At 47.1% G+C, this 25098-nt stretch overlaps 1 protein-coding gene across 2 annotated transcripts in view; it reads right to left on the bottom strand.

Moving 5' to 3' along the window:
* The window catches only part of JAK1 (Janus kinase 1), a 137865-nt gene that overhangs the window by 5580 nt on the left and 107187 nt on the right, over nucleotides 1-25098 (bottom strand). For both annotated transcript variants that reach the window (XM_065911523.1, XM_065911532.1), the window contains exons 10-20: nucleotides 24590-24713; nucleotides 22181-22367; nucleotides 12408-12514; nucleotides 9206-9349; nucleotides 8316-8403; nucleotides 7725-7852; nucleotides 6956-7091; nucleotides 5102-5253; nucleotides 1558-1708; nucleotides 1346-1440; nucleotides 77-269 (exon numbers count right to left, since the gene is read on the bottom strand). In XM_065911523.1, the coding sequence (XP_065767595.1) occupies nucleotides 77-269; nucleotides 1346-1440; nucleotides 1558-1708; nucleotides 5102-5253; nucleotides 6956-7091; nucleotides 7725-7852; nucleotides 8316-8403; nucleotides 9206-9349; nucleotides 12408-12514; nucleotides 22181-22367; nucleotides 24590-24713 (1505 nt within the window). The remainder of the gene's footprint in view (nucleotides 1-76; nucleotides 270-1345; nucleotides 1441-1557; nucleotides 1709-5101; nucleotides 5254-6955; nucleotides 7092-7724; nucleotides 7853-8315; nucleotides 8404-9205; nucleotides 9350-12407; nucleotides 12515-22180; nucleotides 22368-24589; nucleotides 24714-25098) is intronic.

Here is a 25098-nt window from a genome sequence, read left to right as displayed (position 1 = left end):
CCTGCTCGGCACTAGCCTTTATGTGACCCCAGACAGCCACTTAGTCTTTAAATGAACCACACTTTGCATAACATACCGTCTTCTGTGCAGATGCCTTTATATTTCACGATGTTCTCATGGTAAAGGTTTCTTAAGATTTCAATCTCCTTCTTCAGATCAGCGATGTGGTTCCCTCCACTCTCGGGCTTCAGGGATTTGACAGCCACCTGCTCCCCTGTATTGTCCCCCTCAGGGTCATACCTGCAGAGCTCGACTTTCCCAAAGTGGCCCTGGCGGGAAAGATGCACATGCTTGATCAGAGATGCCTCAGCTTGGGCCAGCAGGACACACTCAAAGATGAGGCTTGTTCCTCTGGAGGCTGGGGAGGGCACACACAGCCTGACCCTGCAGGTAACAAGCTCCTACTTGGCTTCTTCCTCCTCCCTGCGCCCTTCCCCACTTGGCTAACATGCCATCCCTTCTTCTATTACTGCGCTAAGACAAGAAAAGGCTCCGGTGACTGGTGAACCAACACATCAACCCTGTTTCCATGAAAGTGTAACTCACAAGGAAATGGAGGTGTCAGGTGGTACCACCATGGCATTCTTTGACAGCACTGGGTCCACGCTACAGGCGGCACCACAATGTGGCTACAAAGGGCAAGGCATGAGGAGTCTTTAGAAGACGGGGATTAGATCCCAGCTCAGCCACCTACTAGTGAGGTGGGCCTGGTCACCCAGTCTTCCGAGCTGGCTCCGGAGGTGCTCAGCATGCACACTGGTACTAAACCCAGGGATGCTGTGAGGAAGCGGGACCACTGTGATTGCAGAGTGCCAGCACCCGGCCTTGGCACAGGGCGGGTACCCAAGATGGGACAGTCTTTATAAACTACAGGAAAGCTGTATGAAGATGCAAATCCAGTAGCTTCTCTAGTCACATTTACTGTTAGGGAACTATTCAAGGTCCAGAAGAAAAGCTAGCATTCTATTTCAGTGTTCTGTGAAGTAAATCCACCGCTCATTTAAGCAGCCTCACAGGATACATATTCCCAAAAAAGTCAGAGGCAGGGATTGTTCTATTTCCACCATATCTATACCCATCCCCCATGCCTCTTCCTTTATATTCTGTCCCTCATTTAAAAAAAAAAAAAAAGGGACAGAGGCAGCTCCTGAGGGAGCTGACCAACGTCCTGTGTGCATGAACAGGAAGACATGTGCATGCTGCCACTCTTTGTCAAATGGAGAAACACATGATCCCTGAGAAAACACTGGAAGATGCTTTCTCTTATAAACTTTGACCTGAAAGAGAGAGAATGGAGAATGACTCTAGATGTCCAGAGAGGTGAACGGTCAGCAGTGTAACTTGCCTCTCCCAAGTCACGGATCCTCTTTAAGAACCGCTTTTCAAAATGTGTGGGATCCACTTCAGTTGTTGGCTTTTTTTCTGATACAATGTCTGGATCTAACAGAAGAGAGAAAACATGTTAAAAAAGAAGTGAATGCCCCTCCAGGCTCCAAGTTGTCACCCCCTTCCCCGGGCCCTGGATGGTCTTGGTTAAACAACTTAAGGCAGTCTTACTCTGCTCCTCCAGCTTATTGATGTCTCTCATGATGGCTCGGAAGAAGGGTCTCTGGTTGGGGTCGTAGTTCATGCAGCGGGTCATCAGGTCAGCTAGCTCCTTACAAGACGGGGTCACTGGCCTGCACCGGCTTTCATAGAATCTCTCTTTCTGCAAAGAAGAGGACCACGTTGAAGAAACCAAAGGAACCACCCACAAACCTTTTAACCCCAGGTCAGAAAGAGTTACCTAACAATCCCTAATTTAATTCCCAACAGCTCTGCTTAAGGGTAGACTTCATAAACATGAGTGCTACTGTTGCCTTTTTTTTTTTTTTTTAACAACTGTGGAAAATCTTAATCCTGATACAAAAATAGTCTGAATTCAAGGAAAATACACAGTATATCCTACCCAATCCCAAATAAGCTGTATTCCTGCAAAGTCATGCAACCTTCTGGAATATGACTTGGCAACATGTGTAGAAATCTTCAGATTCTTCGAACTCTTTTGACTCATTAACTGCAACTACTGAATGACTCAGAAATAAGTCAGATATAAACAAAGATTTATGTTTAAAGATATTCCCTGCAGAATTAAACAGAACATTACAAATATGAAAACAACCTCAATGCCAAGTATCTAATTTTAGTGAAATAAATTAGAATTTAATGAAACAATGAACTCTTACATCAATTTAATCATATAGGAAATTACAACATTAACTGAAAAAATAATGATTTAGCATGGTTCCAATTTTATTTAAAAAATAATACAAACAGATTGGAAGACAATATGCCAAAGTGTTAAATATTAATCAAGGGTGACTGGAATACAGTGATTAATATTTTCTTTTTTAAAAATAGTTTTCTCTATTTTCCAAATTCTCATCAAGTGGTTACTACTTTAAAATTCTGAAACAAATGACTGATTTATTTATTTTAATTTATTTTTATTGGTTGGAGGCTAATTACTTCACAACATTTCAGTGGGTTTTGTCATACATTGATATTAATCAGCCATAGAGTTACACGTATTCCCCCTCCCACCTCCCTCTCCACCCGATTCCTCTGGGTCTTCCTAGTGCACCAGGCCCGAGCCCTTGTCTCATGCATCCCACCTGGGCTGGTGATCTGTTTCACCATAGATAATATACATGCTGTTCTTTCGAAACATCCCACCCTCACCTTCTCCCACAGAATTCAAGTCTGTTTTGTACTTCTGTGTCTCTTTTTCTGTTTTGCATATAGGGTTATCATTACCATCTTTCTAAATTCCGAATATATGTGTTAGTATGCTGTAATGTTCTTTATCTTTCTGGCTTACTTCACTCTGTATAATGGGCTCCAGTTTCATCCATCTCATTAGAACTGATTCAAATGAATTCTTTTTAACGGCTGAGTAATATTCCATGGTGTATATGTACCACAGCTTCCTTATCCATTCATCTGCTGATGGACATCTAGGTAACTTCCATGTCCTGGCTATTATAAACAGTGCTGCGATGAACACTGGGGTGCACATGTCTCTTTCAGATCTGGTTTCCTTGGTGTGTATGCCCAGAAGTGGTATTGCTGGGTCATATGGCAGTTCTATTTCCAGTTTTTTAAGAAATCTCCACACTGTTTTCCATAGTGGCTGTACTAGTTTGCATTCCCACCAACAGTGTAAGAGGGTTCCCTTTTCTCCACACCCTCTCCAGCATTTATTGCTTGTAGACTTTTAGATAGCAGCCATCCTGACTGGCGTGTAATGGTACCTCATTGTGGTTTTGATTTGCATTGCTCTGATAATGAGTGGTGTTGAGCATCTTTTCATGTGTTTGTTAGCCATCTGTATGTCTTCTTTGGAGAAATGTCTGTTTAGTTCTTTGGCCCATTTTTTGATTGGGTCATTTATTTTTCTGGAATTGAGCTTCAGGAGTTGCTTGTATATTTTTGAGATTAATCCTTTGTCTGTTTCTTCATTTGCTATTATTTTCTCCCAATCTGAGGGCTGTCTTAAATCATTAAAAAAAATTCAGTGAATTTACTACACTCCAGATTCTGGTCTGTAGCTGAATCTCAAGGGTACTGGTTTCTCTTGTGGTCCCTGTGGATCCTGGTGCAGGGGTGGGGAGTTAGGCCCCAGAGGAGAGGAGGAAAGGAAGAGAATTAAGGAGCTGATGGCTGCCCCTGCCTTGAAGTATCTCTCACTCTTCTAGGTGCCAGTGCAGACCTTTGCTTACCCTATCTCCATATTCTGCTCAGCCCTGGGTAAACACAAGGTGCTCAAAAAGTACTGACAGCAAATGGTATGCTGTTTTGTTTCCAAGGAAGTTAAAAATAAAATTCCTCCCTAAAGTCCTGGCTGAAAATTCCAAATAGCAGATCTATACAGGTGCTGATTCCTCCATGGGTTTTAGCTTAACTCCTCTTGCCCAAGTCTTGCACCAGGTTCATCTGTCAGAAGATTGACTGGTTAGAGGTTCTTCAGGCTCTTCGGTGTCTCCTCCAAGCACGCCCTCCACGCTGCCTCCCCACTGCCACTCCCTGGGTCGGGCTCTCACCTCTGAGCGCCGCAGGGGACTCGCTGCCCTGTCCTCTCTGCAGCCTGCCCATCCAACCACCGGCCAAGCGCACCGTGCCACGGCTGGCCTCCAAGCCCTTCACCGTCCCACATCACCCCTGGCATACAGGGCCTCTACAAAACCTGACCTCAAACAACCCTTCCCACCTGTTCACCTGTCATTCCTCGCCACACTCCAGGCAAATGGAACCACTTACTGCTTCCTGTAGATGACTGAAATGCCACCTTCCCCTGGACTTTGATCATTCCCTCCCAGCTACAAGTGATGCCTGCCCCGCTAAACACACAAGGCACATTCCAGAAAGCAAGTCAGTGAGTCAGGATCAGTGGTCCTTCACTGTAACTGCTACTGCAGTATCCCTTTAGAGTTAGAAAGCTCTACGAGCTTTCTGCAAGTGAACAAGCAAGAGTTAGCCTTGAAGCTGTGCAGCCTAGCTGAATACCCCAGGCCGTGAGCCACCTGCATCTCGGTTACCTGACCTGTAAAACAAGGGTAATGACACTACCCCACCCAACACGCATGGCTCTCTGGGTGATGGTTTCAGATCCTTACTGCTATTTTAGCCCACCTCTCCTTCTAGACCCTAAGGTCACTAAGGGCAGGTAAGGCCTGTGTCTCTTTCATCGTAAACCCCCAGCTTCAACTTAGGACAATGCTTCGTACACAGGAGGGACTCAATAAATACTTATGTGTTAATCTTGAGATGCTAGAACCAGCTACTGAGCTCGTATTGTATACCTGGCACTCTATGTGCATTATTTGCTTAATTGTCATAACAACCCTGCAAAGTAGGTATTCTTTATCCCCGTTTCATAGATGATGAATCCAGGCCCAAGGAAACTAACATGTGTGAGGTTACACTGCCAGTAAGCCTATGGAGGATAGTCAAACCCGTGCCTGTCTCCTCCCACAGTGTGAAGTTCCCTGATAATTCCTGAGATGCCCCTGAGTGTTCAAGGGGCCCTCACTCAGCTCCCAACTGGAAAGCAGCTGCTCACCTCAATCAGCGTCTTGTCTTTCAAAGGGATCTCGCCATTGTAGCAGATTTCCCAGAGTGTGGTTCCAAAGCTCCACTTGTCAGCAGCCACACTCAGGTTCTTGGAGTCTTCAACACACTCAGGAGCGATCCAGGGGATTCGTTCTATGCACTCTGGAAAAGCCAAGAGGTGTTCACAGATCAGTGTCTGCAATACCTGGGGAGTGTATCACTGCCACTGGAGCAAGAACTGGAAGTTAACAAAAAAAGGCCTTCAAGCAGTGTTTTCCAAACATGGGCCGTGGCTGCACTGGGCCTGTGGAAAGCTTGTTAAAAGGGCAGTTTTCCAGGCCCCTCAGCCCTGGCCCTTCTGATGCACCTGTCTGAGACAGGGCCTGCAGATGTGTCTGTTTAACACAGACTCCCCAGGAAGGTGTGGGAGCCCATCTTCTGAAGCTTTGGCTTCAAAAACAGCAAAGCACCCCCGAGTGGAGGAGGTCACATGGACAAAGGGTTAAGAGAGGGAAGGCCAGGGAGAAGAGGCCGACACATGCAGAGTGGGCACAGGCTAACCTCCCCTTCCCCCCATATCTGCACCATCCAATGTCATACTTCTTTAACGTGGGCTTTCTTTCATTTGAGAAAGAACAAAAGAAGTCACACATCTCTTGCACCCAGCTGCTGAAGAAGACCAGTGAGTGGTTTAGAACCACGTCCACAGAAACGGCCCTCAACAAGCTCAGTGGCCTCCTGGAGCAGCATCTCAGCTCCTGATGGAAACAAGCAGGAAGCCACTGAGCTGGGCAGTGATGCGCAGGCTTGCTGGTCCTTCTTCCCGCCTTCTCATGCCCATCCTCCTGACAGACAAGTGCAGGCTGGCCCTAGGACTGTGTACCTACTGTCTCCTTGCTGCTGGCTCACCTCACTGGCCTGTAAGGCCCAGATGAAACCCACCTCCTTGCTGAATCACTCTCTGGGCCCCCCGGATGTCGTCTCTCTCCTCTGAATGTTCACAGCATTTTATTGGCCCCTCTCGCAGCATCCCCAGGCTTCTCTACTTGTTCTAGAGTCACCAGTGTCTGTGTCTCAGACCCTTGCTGAGAATAGGACCCCCAACAGGTTCAGGGCTGGGTCTGTCTCAGGACTGCTGGATGATGGCCAGATAGTAAGCGTCAAAACGTACCGAAGGATGGTCCCTGCTCCCCTTCCAAAGAGTGGATGATTTGGGTCTTAATTTGTGAGGCCTGTTCTTCATCCTGGTTTGTTTCCAAACTCAGTCCATTCCTTGATTGAATGACTGAGCAAAACTCTCAGTGCTGAAGACCACAGGCCATGGCAAGCGGGGCGCTCTGGGACCCTATGTGTGGCCTACAGGCAGAGCACGAGCCGTGCGGCGCTGCGTGGTGTTTCAGCTGCTGGGTCTGCCCACTCCTCTGGAGTCGTCAGCTCAGGGTGACTCATTCAAAGACAAGATGCCTCAGCAATGCTAAGGCACCTCCCCAAAGTGCTCACTCGCTACAGGGGATTTCAAAAGGAACACAGGGAGGACCCAGGGCCCATTCCTCCTGACCTCTCTCTGATCACCCAGGGCCCACAGCCTCCCTCTGAGCAAGGTGCTACTCCAGCACCTCAAACAAGCTCCTTCATCACAAGGACCGAACGTGCCCTGGCCAAGTTGTTTCTTCTTCTGCACAGTCAGCTCCTTGAGGTCAAAGACCAACCCTCCCCCACACAGCATTTCCTCTGCCCCCAAGGGCTGGACAGGAGCAGCAGACACCTTTTGCAGAAGTATGCTTTCTAAAAGGAGACAGAACCCCAGCCCAGTCCCCTCCCCTGCTGGCCTGGACCTGCTTGTGGGGGGAGTGGGGGAACGCACCTTGTCTGGAGAGCACAGTGATGGGGATGCCAGGGTCGCTGAGCTTGATGAAGGGGCCGCACTCACTGTCGATGCCCTCACGGGCCAGAAGGAGGTTTTTGGTGCACACGTTTCCGTGGACCAGGTCTTTATCCTCCTGCGGAGTGAAAAAGCTGACTCAGCAAAAATGACAGTGTTGCTACCCTCCTTCCCAAACCCCCTCCTGTTTCCAGCCCTCAGGTCGTAACCCACAGTCCCCCAGCCCCAGCCAGACCCGGGCAGCCAAGAGCTCCCACTGATCTGTGCGACTCGGGCACGTTCTATAACATCCCTCTGCTCTATTTCCCTCATCAGGGAAACAGGGATGATGGGGGGTGGGGGTGGGGGTGGCGGGCATGCAGGCCTCATAAGGCTTTTGTGAGAATTAAAGTGGTGAGAGTCTAAAACACATGCACAGCTGAAGCATGGTAAGCATTCAATAAATGTGAGCTACTGTTGATCCTAACAGATTCATTCAATCATTCAGCAAGTACTGTAATATTTCTACTCTCACCATACAATGCAGTACCCAAGTCAGTCTTCTGAAGGGATAAAATCTCCCTCTAAGCAGGATCCATACATAAGCTCACAGAACAGCCCAAGATGATGGTTTTCACTAAGCACCAGGCACACCTGTTTAAAGGCACAGAGCCCGGGCCCCCCAGTCTGCTGGGTCAGTACCTCCTTCCTGCCTCCCCTACTAGGACATTCTGGTTCTTGGTTGAGACCACAGACATCAGAACATACTTACCAAGTAACTCAGGGCGCTGGCCAGCTGTTTGGCAACTTTAAACTTCCAGGGTGTGGTGAGGACATCACTTTTCCGGTGCATGAAGAGATCCAGGGGTCCCCCTTCCACAAATTCTTCCACCATGATATCTACAAGCACAAAAGCAGCCACATCTGCAACCTGACGTCCATCAGGGACAGCACCCTCCCTGATTCCCTCACGAGAGCCCGGTTTAATGACTGGTACTGAGCTTGACAGTGCAAGTGGCACAGTGCTCCAGAGTCGGACAGGCTTGGGTTCAAGCCCTGCCTGACGCTCCTACTCTGACTCTCTGAGCAATGAACTCAGCCCACCCACTCCCCACTTCTAGTGTGGGACCCAGTGCTTGCCAGAAGTAAACATTCAAGAAATCAATGAAAAACAAATGCGATTTAGTTCCATGTCCACTACTAGCTTAAGCAAGCGACCTGCTCAGTGTTTTGCATTCCTTGACTACAAAAAGAAAAGCAAGAAGCCTGGGCAACATGAAGCAGATGTCAGCTCCCAGTCATCTTCACAGCAGCCATGCTACCCGGGTAGGGCCACCCTCCCCTTCCAAAAAGACACACTTACTCTCCACGTCTCGGACACAAACCCCATAGAGGTACACGATGTGTTTATGGGAAACCTGCCTCATCATGCTGGCTGCCTCAAAGAAGGCCTGTGGGAGAACAGGACAAAGACATGTCAAGGGCAGGCCTCCACTGGTCTGATCCTAAAGTGGCTCAGCCGAGAGGGAAGGCAGTGGATCCCAGGGAAGCTCACCACTGTCCTCACCCCAAGGCCTGGCCTCAACTGCCCGGAGGCACTGCCAAGCCTCTGCTGTGAGGGTCATCTGGCTGGAACATAGGACTTAGGTAGCAAACCCCATCTGGCTGGGACATAGGACTTAAGTAGCAAACCCCATAGGACACAGTGCTGGGCTGGTGGGATAGGTTGGCTGGCAACTTCCTCATGTCCACTGCTTCTTCCTTCAAATGTTGGGAAATAACAATGTTTGACACTACATTAGAATAAAAGGGGAGCCAAGGCAGCAGATGTTTGTCAAAACTCGGCTTTGTCACTCTCTAACAGGATGTGGGATTGTGGATCAGTCATTTTACTCCTCTGGGCTTTACTTTTCCAGACACTGAGTGACAGCCTGGGCTGCATCAGGGATTCTGAGATCACTCAGCTAATCCAAGGCTCCACGGTCGCCACGTGGACCTCTAGGAAGGACACGGGAGAGAGTGGGACAGACAGAGAGGGACAGGCCAAGGTGGGGGGGAGTGCTCAACCCAGCTTATCTGTACTCCTCCCTCACTTGTTTCATATGCCATGTTAATCTAAGATTCTATTTGAAGAAAGGAAGCTTGACTAGAAAACAAGGCCAGAATGGGCGAAGGTTCCTCTCTGCCCACTGTGCTCCACTGGCTCCAGAGATGGGGGAGGGGAGAGGGTGAGGCCATGAGGATGACACTTGCCAGAGAAATGTCCCTATGGCTGGGGTCTAAGACCTTCAGGATGACTTTTATTCTCTTCTCTTCAGAAGTTCCTTCGTCATCCTTGTAATCCGTGAGGGTCCCAGAGTAGATGTGTGTCCGCGTGCCTCTCCCAAGGTGCTCGCCCTGAAGGAGGAAGCGGGAGGTTAGTGAGACCCTCACTGGGGCTGCAGTGATGCGGGTCTGAGTCCTCTGTTGGGGCGGGGCGGGGGGGGGGGGCGCGCACACAACACGGCTCGGGTGGGACAACAGCAAAGGGGCCCCAGCAGCTCACGCCTCTTCCTCTTCAGGGCCTGGGCCTGTCAGGCCTCCAGAGGAACAAAAAGCTACTTGGCCTAACACAGCGGGGGCACTTCCTGGGCCACAGGAGACAATCCTCTTATTCTCTGAACAGCAACCTGCTGTGTCTCCCTCCAGGAACAGCCTGGGGCCAAAATATAAACCATGACCTTTTGCACAACTTCCAACAGTGCCATTAATAGCCACCAACGTTGGCCCCACCCTGGGCCTCCAGAGCAGGACTCCGCAGGAGGCTCCTCCACCCACAGGCCGCGGAATAGGAGAACAGGCTTGTGAGTCCTGGCCCTACTGCTTACAGGTGTTTGGGAGACTTTCTTTCATCACACTCAGTCTGCACCCATTTTCTGTAAATGGGTTAACAGTCTCCTAGGGTTGGTGTTAATTATCAAACGAAGAATTAGGTAGAAAACTTCCTGGCACATAACGAGTAGAAGTCAATCTGTTGGCCAATGTGTTTTGTCTAATCACCCCCTCGTACCTATACATTTTCTACCCATCTGTCTGATGCATAGGTGTTAAGAGTGCATGCTTTCAAATTAGCAATACAATTTATACAGGCACATGCCCTAGCGATCCCTAGAGGAAGGTGACTGATATGCAGAGGTAGACACAGGAGGGACAGGCCTCAGTTTCCCCACATATGAAAAGGTAATAAAACCAAATGAGCAGCATGAGAACTAAATGAGATCATCTGCTCAAGGCCCTGAACATACAACGAACAATGATCTGTCTTTAAGGCCCTTTCAGCTTAAGCTTAGACTCTATCTGCAATGTGGGAGACCCAGGTTTGATCCCTGGGTCAGGAAGATCCCCTGGAAAAGGAAATGGCAACCCACTCCAGTATTCTCACCTGGAGAATTCCATGGACAGAGGAGCCTGGCGGGCTGCAGTCCATGGGGTCGCAGAGAGTCAGACATGGCTGAGCAACTAACACACACACACAAAGCTTAAGTTTTAATAATTCTGATTTAAATACTCTTAACATTTGAAGTGAATCCAAATGTGAGTCATGAAACTTAGGCGTTGTCAAGGTAATGATATTAACCCCACAAAATGTGTAACTGGGAGTTCTATCATTCTACTGATATATATTATCCTAGGACCTCCTCTAAATACAGAAAATGCTTTGTGGCTGACTCCCTAGGCTGATTTCTATCTCTTCTAAGAACGTACACAATTGTTAACTGGGTATATTAGCTTGCACAAATGCCACCCTTTGTCACCTGTCACAGAACAGCGGTACATCTGCCCTGTCTACTGTATCCTGGCAGGGTCCTGTGACTGTTCATTAAAGCTGCATCTGTCATGAAGCGATTCATCAAGGCTATGGGAAGTTGTGTTCCCAGAACATCCTGTAAAAGCCATATGCTTTCAGAATAATTACTGTTCCCCCAGAAGCGTTGCTTCCTCCAGGGGCCAAGTCACAGCACTGAGCGGTAAGGATTCCACACCAACTCAGAGGCCCCTGCGTGTCCCCCTCCAGCCTCCCTCCACGCTGCGCCCTCTGTCTTTGCTGAGTGCCTGTCCATCCTCTGGGGCTCTGCTTTGATTCCACTTCCCCCAGGACGCCACTGCTGTCCCAAGACCAGGCAGCATGGTCGTCTGACGGTCCCGCATCCTGCCGTACCTCTACTTGGGACTTGTCTCCCGGCAGTGTAATTATCTACTCAAGATAGATAAGAATCTGCCTTCCCCACCGGACTGTGTGCCTGAGGAGGGTGGCAGTCATGCCTGGCATGGGAAGTGCTCAGTCACTCTTGGCTAAACAAACACTGGAGGCACAGAGGATGGCACAGAGACCCAGAGGCTCAAGGGGAAGGAGACCAGGAAGACCCTGGGTACACGTCAAGTTCCAGGAAGAAAAGAGGCTGGGGTGCTGCCCATCTCTGGACACAGCTCTGATACCCCGAGGGACAGAACAGTCAGATCTGCCCTCAGGAAAGCATTTACATAGTGAAACCGGGCATTTGCCACTGTGGACTTCCACGCCCTCCAGACCTCCTCAATAATTTCAGGAACTGATTTCAAAAAGCAGATGAACAACCCAGCCTCACGCCTGCCACCCTCTGCCTGGTCCTCAGTGAGTGAGCCCACGACTTGCCCCCCAGCACCTCCAGGGTGGGGCAGTCTCTCTGGGGCAGTAAGCGGCCCACACAGATTTCCTTCCCCCAGGCTGCTGGCACGCGGGCTTAGTCTCCCCCTGCGTGTGGCTGTGTCAGGGGGATGAGGAGGTGGGTGCAGAACAGAAAGTGGGGGTTCCCTGGACCTCGTACTCTACAAGGCCCAGGGGCAGCTACGAGGGAAACTGGGCCTGCCCAAGGCTGCAGACGCTGGGCCAAAGCCCTGTGGAGGCTGGAACACTGGTCTGAGGGATCAGCTTCTCAGCACAGCTCCCTCCTTCAGGTCTGAACTGTGCGTCTCCTGCTCCCTCACTGTGCTCCGTGTGCCCTCAGCTTTGCTCCTTCCAGAAGGAAAGCCCAGGACTGAAATTCAGAAGTGCCTCTCCAGCAGGTTATGGGGCCACGAGGGTCATCAGCCCATAATCCCCTATGGAGATCTGTCAACATTCCCACCAAATTCTCCAACTGCTTCTAGGGTTGGTCCCTACAACTACAGGACCCGGGAGTGGAAGGCCTTTGTAGCCCAGATAACCACTCAAACACTGACTAAGCCAGCTCCTTCAAGGAGAAAGTCTAGGGTGCAGCAGCAAGGCTGTGCGGACAGCAGGGCGTCTGCTGGTTAACCAGCTTCACCTATGAAAGGGAAGGCCCCCTGCTCATTGGATCTCTGCAAACATGACTTCGTTCTCCCCAGGTTCCCCAGGCTTCTCCACCCTGGGGAGGCAGGGCCAGGTCTGGACACAGGAACGGCAGCAATGACTCACCTGCGTAATATCTTTCTTGAGGATTCGATCGAAACTCAGCTGGCTCATGGTGTAGACAGGCTGCCACTCCTGGGCTTTCTTGGTGGCCACCAGCAGATTGGAGATTTCTATGGAAGAAAGAGAGAGAAGTCCGAGTGGAGTGGTGAAGGTGTAAGGTCCCAGTCACCAACATCTCCTGGGCCATGGGCTTGCTCAACAAATACATGTGCATTTGTTGGTTCCATCACTCAACAGATATTTACTAAGTACTTGATTCCTGCCCTCCAGGAGCTCATCAGCAAGGCTAATAACAGAGCCAATATGAATCAAATAATCAATCAAAATCTGTGCCACTACTCTTAAAGGGCAGGTGGTCCGGGGTTGACACAGCAGGATCTGTACTGGTAAGAGGGGTCGGGGAGGAAATGAAACGTTAGAAGCCGAGAACAGAAACTCTATAAGGTAGGGCCTGTGTCTATATTATTTCCTGCTCTGCCTCCTCAGCCTGGTACACAGTAGGCACTCAAAAAATACTTGCTAAATGCGTGACTGAAGAACAGGGTGTGGGCTGAAGGATGAGAACTAAGGATAGAGGAAGCACACCGGGAGTGACAGGAACCAAAATCAGAGGGTTAAAAACTCAGGTTCCGTGAAGAACAGGGTGGGTGACCCAAAAAACGGTTGTGCCTGAGGCTCTCTAGTTCCCAGCACTGCCTGACAACAAGGAGGCATTTAGTGAACTGCTGGCTGAATGTTCAGATTTCAAGCAGAACAACCCCCAGATTCTACTGATTCAAATAACAAACTAGACCCATTATAAAATCTGCTAAGTCACGGTCAGCACAGGTGGCTAACTGGGAATTTATAATCCATGCAAGTTGCCATCCCACCGTGGAGCCACTCTGAGCTCCAAGGTTATCGAGGGAAGAAAGCACCTTCCAGATAGGACCAGTTGAGTATTCATCCACTGTCCTTGAGCAATGGGCCAAGTGACTCAAAACCTCTCTACCCTGCCAGGCAGGATTTGTTTTTCTTTTGTTTTTTTCAGCTCACACTTTCTGACTACCTTCTCTGTGCCAGCCACTGTCCTGAAGAGCTTTATACACATTAGCTCCTGTCCTTATGACAATCCTATGAGATATATAGTATTCTTATCCCCTTATAGATCAGAAAAACAGATTCAGAGCTATTAAATCATTTGCCGAAGGTCAGGCTCTGGATTCATGCTGCATTTAGGGTTGACTCCAGTCTCTTGCCTCCACAGCATGGCTGGCCCTAGAGCAAAGGGGTACAAATCTGGAGCCAAAAGCTGGTTCAGATACAGGCTCCCCCGTAATCATACCCTGAGTACCCATGTTTTTAGAGTCTCCTCTCCTCCATTCTGTTATCCTGATTCTAACCCTGTTACCTGGGAAAAATCAGGTTCAAGCAGGCAACTCTGGAGAAAAGACATGAAGAAAGGGCCACCTGAATGGTGCCCAAGGGAAGGGTTTAGGCAGTAGAGCCATAGAGGAAATCAGAGAAGAGAATGGGAAAGGGGGCCATTTGTGGGCCAATTATTTGCATGGCCATTTCAGAGAACATGGCACTAGGATCAAGAGTGGGGAAAGCTGTTAAACCTCCATGAACTGGTTTCCTTACGACAAAAATGGGGCACACAGTTATGCTCTTCACTGGGCTGCTATGAGGGATAAACAAGATGATGCTCGTGAAGGGCCAATGCCTGGTGGGAGGTGACTGCCCCATCACTGGCACCCCCCATGCCTATGACCGGTGTCACATCTGCCAGCGCCTTCATCTGTTCTGTACCACCTGGTTCCTGGAGCTTTGGCAATGATCTGCTAAGTCCTCAGTGTCAGAGCTGAACCGTGTAGAAATCAAGCTCTAAGATTTGACTGTATGGATGAGAACGTGAGAGAATCAGTGGTGACTGGTCAACAGTTCCCCATCTCTTAATACGATCACCCTCAGACTTGGAGAGGGGCAGCAGCACTGGACAATGCACAAGAGAAGGAGACTTTCTTGACTATCACACTCATTCTGAGTGGCTGCCTGATTTTATTTATTCCATGAAGTTTCTTGGGTGCATTTAAGTGTGAAACCCAGGCTGGAGTCTGGCCATTGGAAGCCTGTGCTCAGAAGGCCTGAGGCACTGAGAAACTCAAAATGACTGTCTCTTCAGTTTTCACAATTTCGCCACTTCTCTAATTTGCAGGTGGCAGAGGGAAGACAGAGGCTTCTGAGGGCCTACGTGGAAAAGCCACCCGCATACCGCACAGTCTCACTCTACCCCCCACAGCACCCACCCCCAAGGTCAGCAGAACTGACCCTCACCCCAAAGTCTTGGGCTGGTAACTGCACTTGTAACTCTGCAGAGGGTGTGATATAGGGGAAAGATCATTGTGGTTAGAGTCGGAAAACGTGAGTTCAAATTGCCATGCCTCCTCTAACTAACTAAGCAATCTTGGGTAAGTATAATGGATAACAACATACTATGGATTTTTATGAAGATTAAATAACTTAAACTATGGAAGAACCTCAAACGATGCCTGGCAAACTTAAGAATTACTCACATGATAGTAGACAACAGCAGCCATTATCATCACCATTATTATTTACCTCTACTCTTTTTTTTTTTAACTGCTACTCCCAATGTAACCACTAGCGATATGACTAGTTGTGTGATTTTGAACAAGTCAGTGAATATCTCTGATCCTCAATTTCCTCATATTTATAAAAGCTACAAAGAGCTAACTTAAAAATGCAGATAAACTGCTTGGGACTAGTAGGTACACACCAGCGTGGTAGCTGCTGCTCTAACTATTCACTCGACAGACATGAGGGAGTACCCATTCTGTGCTAGGTGCTGCCTCTCCCGTGAATCATCGTGGTGAGACCCAGATCCTGTCTTAAGAGTTTATAATCAAGTGGAGAGACAAACACTGAACATTACACTCAGTGCAGTGTTCCAGAAGCCTCAACAGAAGCCGTGAGAAGGGTTCAATCCTGTTCCTGTGTTTCTCCCACCACAGCCACCAGTTTCCGGTGAGGGTGGCACCTACACCAGAAGCCTCCCCAGCTAATTCCAGCAGAGAAATCACACCCCTGTCTCCAACCTGCTGCCACCTTCTTGCTTCCCAGGCCTGCTGCTCTCCATTTCCTCAGCCTCGGCCTGAACCCACCAATCCCTAGGAAAGCGAAAACTGCCTCTCGTATCTGGAAGGAGAGACTATGCGAGTGAACAGGGTTGCTGGGCTCTAAGGTTATAGTTCACCCTGAGGTCTCACATCAAGTGGCAGATGTGTTTTTACCTTTGCAGAGTGTCTTCAAGCACAAAAACAAAGGCTGCAAGCTACACCCCCAGACTGGCAGGAAACCCTATCTGATCAACAAGCACACAAGTCCTTCCTCTTTCACCAAGTTCAATGACAGTGCCTTGCTAGGAGACCAAAAAGCGATTCAAACATCAAGCACCCAGGCCCCTTTTTGTGTTGGTGTTGCTTCCTCTGCTCACCCCGAATATAAAGACTCACATATGCACTCCGTTAAAAAACAGACTAGAGATCTCTTCAAGAAAATCAGAGATACCAAAGGAATATTTCATGCAAAGATGAGCACAATAAAGGAAAGAAATAGTAAGGACCAAATAGAAGCAGAAGATATTAAGAGGTGGTAAGAATACACAGAAGAACTGTACAAAAAAGATCTACATGACCCAGATAACCACGATGGTGTGATCACTCACCTAGAACCAGACATCCTGAAATGTGAAGTCAAGTGGGCCTTAGGAAGCATCACTGCCAACAAAGCTAGCGAAGGTGATGAAATTCCAGTTGAGCTATTTCAAATCCCAAAAGATGATGCCGTGAAAGTGCTGCACTCAATATGTCAGCAAATCTGGAAAACTCAGCAGTGGCCACAGGACTGGAGAAGGTCAGTTTTCAACCCAATCCCAAAAAAAGGCAATGCCAAAGAATACTCAAACTACTGCACAATCTCACACACTAGCAAAGTAATGCTCAAAATTCACCAACCCAGGCTTCAGCAGTATGTGAACCATGAACTTCCAGATGTCCAAGCTGGATTTAGAAAAGGCAGAGGAACAGAGATCAAATTGCCAACATCTGCTGGATCATCAAAAAAGCAAGAGAGTTCCAGAAAAACACCTACTTCTGTTTTATTGATGATGCCAAAGCCTTTGATTGTGTGGATCGCAAAAAACTGTGGAAAATTCTGAAAGAGATGGGGATATAAGACCACCTGATCTGCCTCTTGAGAAATCTGTATGCAGGTCAAGAAGTAACAGTTAGAAATGGACATGGAACAACAGAGTGGTTCCAAATAGGAAAAGGAGTATGCCAAGGCTGTATATTGTCACCCTGCTTCTTTAACTTATATGCAGAGTACATCATGCGAAATGCCACACTGGATGAAGCACAAGCTGGAATCAAGATTGCTGGGAGAAATATCAATAACCTCAGATACACAGATGACACCACCCTTGTGGCAGAAAATGAAGAAGAACTAAAGAACCTCTTGATGAAAGTAAAAGAAGAGAGTGAAAAAGTTGGCTTAAAGCTCAACATTTAGAAAACTAAGATCATGGCATCTGGTCCCATCACTTCATGGCAAATAGATGCGGAAACAGTGGCTGACTTTATTTTTCGGGGCTCCAAAGTCACTGCAGATGATGACTACAGCCCTGAAATTAAAAGACCCTTATTCCTTGGAAGAAAAACTATGACCAACCTAGACAGCATATTAAAAAGCAGAGACATTATTTGACCAACATAGGTTCTTCTAGTCAAAGCTATGGTTTTTCTAGTAGTCATGCATGGATGTGAGAGTTGGACTATAAAGAAAGCTGAGTTAGGGAAGAATTGATGCTTTTGAACTGTGGTGTTGGAGAAGACTCCTGAGAGTCCCTTGGACAGCAAGGAGATCCAACCAGTCCATCCTAAAGAAAATCAGTTCTGAATATTTGTTGGAAGGACTGATGATGAAGCTGAAATTCCAATACTTTGGCCACCTGATGCGAAAAACTGTCTCATTGGAAAAAGACCCTGTTGCTGAGAAAGACTGAAGGTGGTAGGAGAAGAGGACGACAGAAGATGAGATGGTTGGATGGCATCACTGATGCACTGGACCTGAGTTTAAGTAGGCTCTGGGAGTTGGTGAGGAACAGGGAAGCCTGGAGTGCTGCAGTCCATGGGGTCACAAAGATTCAGACACGACTGAGCAACTGAACTGAGAGTGTCTTTGACTACACTTGCTGGGTCCTCAGGAACAACTGTGCTGCCCTTTCCGTAAGGCCTGACTCCTCCTAAGAAAGGGATCTGATGTATGCAGGACAGTACCATGTGGCAGAGAAACATCAAAATAATTGGTACTCAAGGGATCTGGCACTGGGGATAGACCTGGCACTCAAAATCCCTTTGACCTTGGCCTTCAAAGAGACCCACTTCACATCTCCAGATCTGTTTTCACTCCTATAAGATGGGACACCAATCAAGTGCCCCTATGTGTCCTTCCAGTTCTCACATTCTAAGAGGTGATGAATCTACCAGCAGGACATCAAAGACACTGTCGATGGGGCTTAAAAAAGAGCAATCACTGGGGAATCCTACCAAACATACAAAGAAAAACCTACATCAATCCTTCTCGAACTCTTTCAAAAAACTCAAGAGGAGAGAACACTCTCAAATTCATTTTATGAAGCCACCATCTTCCTGATACTAAAACCAGATACTAAAACAACAGCAAGAAAGAAAATTACAGGCCAGTATGTCTAATGAATACAGATGCAAAACTCCTCAATAAAATACTAGCAAATGTAATTCAGCAACACAAAAAGAGGATCACACACCATGATTGAGATGGATTCATCTCAGGGTCACAAGAATGGCTCAACAAACATAAATCAATCTATATGATACACCACATCAACAAAAGAAAAGACAAAAACCACATGATCATCTCAATAGATGCAAAAAAAGCATTCGATAAAATTCAAATCCATTCAAAATGGATAAGAGAGGGAACATATCTCAGTAAACCATGGAAACCTAAATGTCCACTGACAGATGAATGGATAAAGAAGGTGTGCAATACAGAGAGACATATATAAATATATACACACAAACACACACAATGCATGTCTGATATACACATACACAATGCAATACAGACAGACATACATAAATATACACACATACACACACATGATGCATGTCTGATATACACATACAAAATGCAATACAGAGAGACATACATAAATATATATACACACACACACGATGCATGTCTGATATACACATACACAATGCAATATAGACAGGCATATATATATATAAACACACACAATGTACGTCTGATATACACATACAAATGGAATATTATTCAATCATAAAAAGTATGAAATAATGCCATTTGCAGCAACATGGATGGACCTACAGATTATCAGACTAAGTGAAGTAAGTCAAACAGAGAAAGACAAAAATCATATGATCACTCACATATGGAATGAACTTATTTCTAAAAGAGAAACAGACTCATAAACACAGAAAACAAACTTATGGTTACCAAAAAGGAAATAGAGTGCACATCAGGATAAACTACGAATTTGAAATTAGCAGACATAAACTACTATATTTAAAAATAGATAAACAAAGTCCTACTGTATAGCACATGGCACTATATTAAGCAGCTTGTAATAAACTATAATGGAAAAGAATCTGAAAAACTATACATATAAGTGAATCACTTTGCTGTACATCAGAAACACAACATTGTAAATCAACAATAATTCAATTTTAAAAAAAGAGCAAGGGGATTTATGTATATGTATGATTGATCCATTTTGCTATGTGGTAAAAGCTAATTGTAAAGCAAATTTACTACAATAAAAATTAATAATAAAAGCAGCGAAGTTCCTCGCCTCTTCTATCCATTTCACGCTGTGATCCACTCATGAGTCCTCACTGACTGCACAATAAAGTCCCAGTTCCACGGTATGGTAACCAAGGCCTCCGATAAACCTGAGTCTCTACACTCTTCGCCTCCCCCTCCCTTCTTTCTAAGTGCACTGAACACATTCAGTTCAGTTCAGTTGCTCAGTCGTGTCTGAATCTTTGCGACCCCATGAACCGCAGCACACCAGGCCTCACTGTCCATCACCAACTCCCGAAGCCTACACAAACTCGTGTCCATTGAGTCGGTGATGCCAGTCAACCATCTCATCCTCTGTCATCCCCTTCTCCTACTGCCCTCAATCTTTCCCAGCATCACGGTCTTTTCAAATGAGTCAGCTCTTCCCATCAGGTGTCCAAAGTATTGGAGTTTCAGCTTCAACATCAGTCCTTCCAATGAACACCCAGGACTGATCTCCTTGGATGGATTGGATGGATCTCCTTGCAGTCCAAGGGACTTTCAATAGTCTTCTCCAGCACCACAGTTCAGAAGCATCAATTCTTCGGTGCTCAGCTTTCTTCACAGTCCAACTCTCACATCCATACATGACTACTGGAAAAACCATAGACAGACCTTTGTTGACAAAGTAATGTCTTGACTAGAAAAACCTTGACTAGACGAACCTTTGTTGGCAAAGTAAAGTCTCTGCTTTTTAATATGCTGTCTAGGTTGGTCATAATTTTCCTTCCAAGGAATAAGCGTCTTTTAATTTCATGGCTGCAATCACCATCTGCAGTGATTTTGGATCCCAATAAAGTCAGCCACTGTTTGCACTGTTTCCCCATCTATTTCCCATGAAGTGATGGGGCCGGATGCCATGATCTTAGTTTTCTAAATGTTGAGCTTTAAGCCAACATTTTCACTCTCCTCTTTCACTTTCATCAAGAGTTCTTTAGTTCTTCACTTTCTGCCATAAGGGTGGTGTCATCTGTGTATCTGAGGTTATTGATGTTTCTCCCAGCAATCTTGATTCCAACCTGTGCTTTATCCAAACCAGTGTTTCTCATGATGTACTCTGCATATAAGTTAAATAAGCAGGGTAACAATACACAGCCTTGATGTACTCTTTTCCCAATTTGGAACCAGTCTGTTGTTCCATGTCCAGTTCTAACTGTGGCTTCCTGACCTGCATACTGGTTTCTCAAGAGGCAGGTCAGGTGGTCTGGTACTCCCATCTCTTTCAGAATTTTCCACAGTTTACTGTGATCCACACAATCAAAGGTTTTGGCATAGTCAATAAAGCAGAAGTAGATGTTTTTCTGGAACTCTCTTGCTTTTTCGATGATCCAGCAGATGTTGGCAATTTGATCTCTGGTTCCTCTGCCTTTTCTAAATCCAGCTTGAACATCTGGAAGTTCATGGTTCACGTACTGCTGAAGCCTGGGTTGGAGAATTTTGAGGATTACTTTACTAGCACGTGAAATGAGTGCAATTGTGCGGTAGTTTCAGCATTCTTCGGCATTGCCTTTCTTTGGGATTGGAATGAAAACTGACCTTTTCCAGTCCTGTGGCCACTGCTGTTTTCCAAATTTGCTGACATATTGAGTGCAGCACTTTCACGGCATCATCTTTTAGGATTTGAAATAGCTCAACTGGATTCCATCACCTCTACTAGCTTTGTTCATAGTGATGCTTCCCTAAGGCCCACCTGACTTCACATTCCAGGATGTCTGGCTCTAGGTGAGTGATCACACCATTGTGATTAACTGGGTCATGAAGATCTTTTTTGTACAGTTCTGTGTATTCTTGCCACCTCTTCTTATTATCTTCTGCTTCTGTCAAGTCCATACCATTTCTGTTCTTTACTGAGCCCATCTTTGCATGAAATGTTCCCTTGGTATCTCTAATTTTCTTCAAGAAAAAAAAAAATTAGTCTTTCCCATTCTATTGTTTTCCTCTATTTCTTTGCCCTGATCGCTCAGAAAGGCTTTCCTATCTCTCCTTGCTATTCTTTGGAACTCTGCATTCAAATGGGAATATCTTTCCTTTTCTCCTTTGCTTTTTGCTCCTCTTCTTTTCACAGCTATTTATAAGGCCTCCTCAGACAGCCATTTTGCTTTTCTGCATTTCTTTTTCTTGGGGATGGTCTTGACCCCTGTCTCCTGTACAATGTCACGAACACATTAGCCCTCTACAACTTTTCTGCAGTGTCTACATCTGTCTTCTGCTTTGCCCTGCACATGCGTGTTGGGAATTCCCTTAGCTAACTGGCAACACTGCTCACTGTCCAACATTTGGGTCAAGAGCCACCTCCTCTGTGTAGCCATCCACACCATGTGACTCTGGGATCTTGACCACCCTCTCCTTCTCAACCCCAGGTCCTAATATGTGTGTGTATTATGCTGATTATCATATGCTGCAGTGGCCTCATTTACCTGTAACATTTTTTTGTATTAGGCTGGAATTCCTTGGGAGACAGGGACTGAATCATGTGCATTTCTCTGTGACTCTAACATAGTCCTTGGCCCACAGAAGATGTGCCAGGACCATTTTTCAGACAGACAGTAAACCACTGACAGGGGAACTCTCAGGACATTTTATCAAAAGGAAGAAAAAAAAAATTCTTGCTTACTAATCCTAAACATGCCTCTTTCTGCAGCTTAACTGAGACACTGAGAAAAAGTGTATGTCTTCTCTATAGAAAATGCTGACACCCAAGGAATAGGATCTGAACCAGGGACAGACGTGTAACAAGACTCAATGAAAAACACCTAGAAGTTGTTGGGGAAGGACCATTTTCTTCAAAGTGCCCAGCATCTTTCAGTTTGCCTGGGTCTTGGAGCATGGTGAGGGGATGCAGCCTGCGTCTGGTCGGAGAGACTGACCTCGGGGCTTGGGCTGGCAGCAGCGCTTCAGCACAAAGCTGATGTTGTCTGTGCGCAGGATCTGCTTCTTTAGGTGGCTCATGAGGTCCCCAAGGCTCGGGAAGCTGCGGTCCGAGCCATGCAAGCTGTAGCGGCCCTTCTGCACCTCGATCTGAAAGTTCTTGAACTGTTTCTGGATACCCAGCACCTGCCATTTAGGAAAATGATCAGAAAGAATTTGTTTTAAAAGGCGTCAGGCAAACCTCTCCTGGGTATGAATGTTGTTAACAATAGGAGAAGCCAGGTGGAGGACAAACGGAAGCTCCATACTATCTCTGTAACATTTCTGTAAATCCAAAATTATTTAGAAATGAAAAGCTTATTATATGTAAATGAAATAAGAATAAAGGTAAACACTATATAATAATATATAATGTTACCTAATAATAATATTAGAAATAATATCTAATAAGGGAGATCCAGGAGAAGGTGCTGACAAACGGGAGTTATTAATAACACCAGGGAAACAGTCTCACACAGCAATGATTTCCACAAGAGCATCACTTCATTTTGGCACTTAAAATGAACTCCATGAAAACACCGACCTCAGCACTGTGGCTACAGTTACATGGCAAGGTGCATGTGAAAAAGCAAGCACTTTATAGGGGCTTTCCTGGTGGCTCAGAGGTAAAGAATCCACCTGCAATGCGGGAGACCTGGGCTGGAAAGATCCTCTGGAGGAGGGCATGGCAACTGACTCCAGTATTCTTGCCTGGAGAATCCCCATGGACAAGAGGAGCGTAGCTGGCTACAGTCTATGGGATCACAAAGAGTCAGACACGACTAAGCAGAGCACAGCAAGCACTTTACAGCGGTTGGCAAATATTATTACATATGAAATAAGTACTAGAGCAAAATGTATCCAGAAACTCCCTCAAACTGAGCTCTTCTAAGAACCTGTGGGGAGGTGGGCGACGGCTGTCTGGTCTCGTTTCCGGGTTGCATGGTGCCCGGAGAGGAAGTACAGCAGATGCTTTCCTTCACGAGAACTTTAGTACAAAGAACACTATTTTCGTGGTTAAAATAAGGGCCAGAAAGATCTGCTTATGGGGTAAACTAAGACAAGATATTTAACATCTTGATGCCTCAGTTTCTTCATCTGTACAATGGTGATAATGCAACCTGTCTCAAAGAGCTATAGTAAGGCTTAAATGAGAGTATACAGGTAAAGTGCTCAGCACAATGTCAGCTTAGCTGAAGCAAACAGTACCTGTGACCCTGTGTCTGATTCCTGTTTTCCCCAGGTAACCTGACACCAGGTAGACCACGGGACTGAATCACTGACATTCTCGGTACAGCACAGATTGATTTCACCTCCAAAGGCGGCTGGGCCGTCTCATGCTCCCATCCCTCGTAAAAACATAAAAGTTCCTCCAAAGACTGGCTGAATGCACAAGAAAGGAATCCTGTCAAGGCAATAGGCCTGCCAGATGCTGAGCCACTGCACCTGTATCAGCCCGCAGGCCGTGGTGTCCAGGAGCACCCCAGGCGAGCAGTGGCCCCTCCAGGCTTCACCCAGGACTCTGGCAGCACTGGGCTCCTTCCACCACTTTCCCCTCCACTCCTGACTGAGTCCAGCCCCAGGGATTGGCCTATACTTCTCCTCCCGTGTCTGAGGCCTGCAGTACATTCATAGGCTGACTCTCACCTGGCCGGCCCGTCCCCCACCTCAGTTCTCCCAGCTCATGGTGAACCCAGTCAACACTAGTGTATTTATCTGGACTAATTCTGTAAAACTCTCTCTTTTAAAGTAGTTCATTCCTTGTATTTTTAAAAAAATTACATGAATTACAAAGCACTGTGGTTTAGTAAGGCCAAGTCAGGAATTCGGCTTCTACCTGAACCAAAATCTTAGGATTTCTCTCACATCATTCCCAGCTTCCAACCACACCCAAGTCACTAACAGAAATCTTGTTAAAACGCAGGACAGCAATTTGTCTGGTAAAATGCCTGCAGCTACCATCTGGGGAAAACTGTGTTAGGCCAGATTTCCAAGGTCTTATTGGCACAGGTCTGTACCAGTGAATGCCACAGACAGACATAGCTCTGGGTCTGTGATGGCGCCAAGTATAAAATAAACCACTCTAAGCCACCGCGTGTTTTGTGTGAGCTAGTTTTCGGGCCACATTCCGCCTTCCAGAGCACAGAGAACCCTGCCATGGGTCCCCTGAAGGAAGAAACAAAGGGTTTTGAGGACAAAAGGGTAGGCTGCCTGGAAGCGGGCTCCGTCTGGAGTGCAGACGGCCCGTGTCAGAACTGCGGGGGTTCCTCAGAGGCCCAGGCCTTTCTACTCCCACCCGCAAGGGTGGTCCTCGCTGCGGAAGCTCCTGGATGAAGCTGAATATGGCCCAAGCCAGTGTCCCAGCTGACCTCAGATTTTTCAAAGCAGGTGACAGTCATGAGGATGTTGTCGAAGTCGGTGCAGCTCCACCGCAGCACGTACATCCCCTCCTCACTGCCTTCTTGCCGCAGCTTATTGATGGCATATTCTGTGCTAGAAGGAGAGAGAGGCAGAGAGAGAGAGCTCACACCAAACAGAAGCACGCCAAACCCACGGGACGTCCACTTCCCTCAGCTGCCTCAAGTCTGACATCCCCTTGTATTACCTGTCCTGGGTCCTAACGTCCTCTCCTGTATAAGACATGAGGCAGCCTGAGGTGCTGAGAAGCCTCAAAACAGAGCAGGTCTCCAAGTTCGAGAAGGGGGCTCAGCCCATTGCCCCTGAGCCCACCCATCCCTGACTTTCCCACACACACTGTCTCCACTCTAGCCAGAAGAGCTCCCCCAGGGCTGGGACGTGGAGCTGCCTTGATGCTGCGGTGGGGGTCCCTCCACCACCTCCCCAGGCTGCACAGCTAGAACATGAGCCTCAGGATAGC

Source organism: Muntiacus reevesi, chromosome 1, assembly GCF_963930625.1.
Source record: "Muntiacus reevesi chromosome 1, mMunRee1.1, whole genome shotgun sequence".
Taxonomy (NCBI): Eukaryota; Metazoa; Chordata; class Mammalia; order Artiodactyla; family Cervidae; genus Muntiacus; species Muntiacus reevesi.
Note: the sequence above shows the minus strand (reverse complement) of the source record. Positions and strands in the feature narration are given on the sequence as shown.